Source organism: Gavialis gangeticus, unplaced genomic scaffold (assembly GCF_001723915.1).
Source record: "Gavialis gangeticus isolate Ggan-Ray unplaced genomic scaffold, GavGan_comp1, whole genome shotgun sequence".
Lineage (NCBI taxonomy): Eukaryota > Metazoa > Chordata > Crocodylia > Gavialidae > Gavialis > Gavialis gangeticus.
The window spans coordinates 45,203,215-45,206,162 of record NW_017729027.1 but is presented as its reverse complement, the minus strand read 5'-3'; the positions used below and the strand labels follow the sequence as shown (position 1 = coordinate 45,206,162).

Here is a 2,948-nt window from a genome sequence, read left to right as displayed (position 1 = left end):
CTGCGGCCTGACCAGTGCCGCATAGAGGGGGAGGATCACCTCCTTGGACCTGCTCGAGATGCATCTGTGGATGCACGACAAGGTGCAGTTGGCCTTCCTAGCCGCCTCCCCACATTGCCGACTCATGTTCATCTTGGAGTCAATAATGACTCCCAGATCCTTTTCCACCTCCGTGCTGACAAGAGGGGAGTTCCCCAGCCTGTATGTATGGTGCCTGGCACTAATTGATAGAATAAGTATCCTGGCACTAATAGATAGAATCGGAGATTGAATGGGCAGAGATCTTGAATCGTGGTCTTATCCTCAGTGGTGATTGTTCCAGTTCAGTTAAAATATGTTGGTAGAGGAATATGGACTTTGTCACTGATTTCTGTGAGGCCAGGGTTTCTCATTTTTTCTTTTCCCATGTTTATTTAAAATTTGTGTGTGGGGGGGGCCACATCATTTTAAAAAAAGGATTAAAGCACAATTTTCAGCTTCAGATGTGAATTTATAATTAACTTTTCTAAAGTTTTCAAAAGAAGCTGATAAAGTATGTTGAAGCTCATCACAGATGCAAAGATAAACAATTTGTATTAGCTATGTAATTATACAGCAGCATCTTTTAAGGAGTTTCCACATAACTGCATGATCCTTATAGTCAATGGTCTTCTTTTTTAATCCTGAACAATCTAGGACCATATATTACATATATGAGGGCATTATATTGCAAACCTAATTCACAACAATGAATTTCAGTCAGTTGCTAGTAAAAAGTAAAAAATTATGTCTCTCTCCTCAGTTCTAGAAAATGAATTAGAAGTCAGTGGTACAAATGAAGATGAGGAAGAAGAGGAGCCATTCGATTGGGATAGCGGAGATGAGATACCAGAAGCAGACAGACAAGCCCTCATGCCACGCAGTTCTGACTCTAGGTGTAATATAGAACGTGAAGAGACTAGCTCTACAGGTAAGTCTTCACGTAGCCAGTAGGCCATGGCAATACTGTTTAGGCAAGGATCAAGCCCCTTGAATTTTATGGTGACATGATTAATTGAAGTTACAAAAAAGATTTCCGTAGGAAGAATATGCAGGTGATTTAATTCACCTCAGGGGTCTTTCATTTCTGGTCTGTTTAACAAGGTTAACAGGTTTATGGTCTCTGACAGGATTCCTATCTGTTCGTTGCATTTGAACCAGAGAACTGGCCTCTTCTCTATGCATCTTGGAGGGATCTGTTGTTACAGGACATGGCTCCTGTAACATCAGATTTATAACTGTGTATACATAGATGGCCCTATCGGCCATATCCAAATGAGCATGCATATGTGGTTTGTGGTGCTGCAGACTTGTCTGCGGTGCCACAAACCACAGAAACTGAACGTGCAGGAACTTGCCATGCTGATAATTTGCAGTGCAGTGGGTTTTTTTGACAATCAGTTGTCAAGGTAGAACCTGGTGTTAAAAAACCTGCGGCAAAAAAAGCAGGGCACCATGCGTGGCAGCAGTGTGCATTGCCCAAAACCGGAGCCTGGCCAGCCAAAGTCATGCTCCAGCTGCTGGGCAGCCTTTGTGCACATAGATCACCAATGCTGGAGACCTGGGAGGCCCTCAGGCCTGTGAACTTTGCTCGCATCTGTATTCCCCAAACTTGGGCATTGCTCAGGTCACTTCTGCAGCTCGTCTGAGCTCAGTTCCCAGGCCTCTGGAATTGTGAGTTCCAAAGCAGAGACAAGTAGCAGCAGCATGTGTACACTCATCTGAATGCACCCATAGTGGCTATTTGGAAGCCGGGGCTTCTTTCATACACAGCTTGGGCATCCTGATTGGTAGATTTAAAAGAATGAACTATTAAAATGAAGGACAGCATACTTGTTTCATATACTAAAAGAAAGCTTACTTCATTGATATGTAAGGAACCACTGAACTGTCTATTTTCTGTAAGACTGTCCCATGCTCAGACATTCTGAAAAATACTATGTTCTTCCCAGCTCCCACTGCACTGTTGTGTGTTGATCCTAATCCTGTTTCCTATTCCTATCTTGAATAATTGTCCTAATGTCTAAATTAGAGTCAGATGATCTCTGCTGTTAATAATATGCTTTGGCAAACTGGAACCTAATGTTTTTCTTTCCCTGGAAAATGCCTTACTCATGAGGTCCAGCAGCTTGTTTTAGTGGAGTCCTGTGCTTCATTACTATTTATGGATCCCCTACACATGCTTGTGTCTTGAGATATGAGGGAGCCTGCAGCTAAATCACTGCTCATTATGCAGAAAGAAGGAAACCTGCCTTCTCCTTTCTCATGACAACAATTTAAGGAAGATTTTTCCTTTTTGAGTGAATAGTCTTCTCTTTTTTTTTTTTTACTATTTTTAATTGCTCCCTGTGTATCTTAAAATGTGTTGGAATGGAGTCTGGTGGTTATAGCATCAGCATAGAAGTCAAGGCACTTGGGTACAATTCTCTGTTTGCCAGATACTTCCTGTATGACCTAGGGCAGGCTTGTCCAACATATGGCCCACGGGCCGCCATGTGGCCCACCAAGCCATTTTCTGAGGCCTGCCGTGCTGCGACGGGAAATGAAAGTAAGCACTTGTTTACTTTTGTTCCCACCCCTTGTCCCTCCCCCAGCCCCTCAGCAGCTTCTTAATAGCTGCTGAAGGGCTGGGGGAGGGACAGGGTTCCCACACACACTGCATCAGCTTGATGTTGCTGACATGGTGCGGCTCCTCCCCTCCCCCCTCATTTCACGATGTCCCTTCTTTGCCCCACCCCTCCCTTCCTCATTTGCATGCCAGCTCCTCCCCTCTCCCACATTGCAGGGTTTCCGTTCCTAGCCCCGCTCATCCCTTTCTCATTTGCATGCCAGCCCCACCCTGCGCTGGCCACATGGGCTGGAGCAGGCCATGGTACAGTGGGCAGGTGGGCTCAGGAGGTGCAGATGCAGGCTCGGAAGGATGCTGTGGC

General features: G+C 45.0%; 1 protein-coding gene across 4 annotated transcripts in view; it reads left to right on the top strand.

Moving 5' to 3' along the window:
• The window catches only part of ARHGEF10 (Rho guanine nucleotide exchange factor 10), a 272,411-nt gene that overhangs the window by 72,866 nt on the left and 196,597 nt on the right, over positions 1-2,948 (top strand). For all 4 annotated transcript variants that reach the window (XM_019520609.1, XM_019520611.1, XM_019520610.1 and 1 more), the window contains exon 3: positions 782-949. In XM_019520609.1, coding sequence (XP_019376154.1) covers positions 782-949 — 168 coding nt within the window. The remainder of the gene's footprint in view (positions 1-781; positions 950-2,948) is intronic.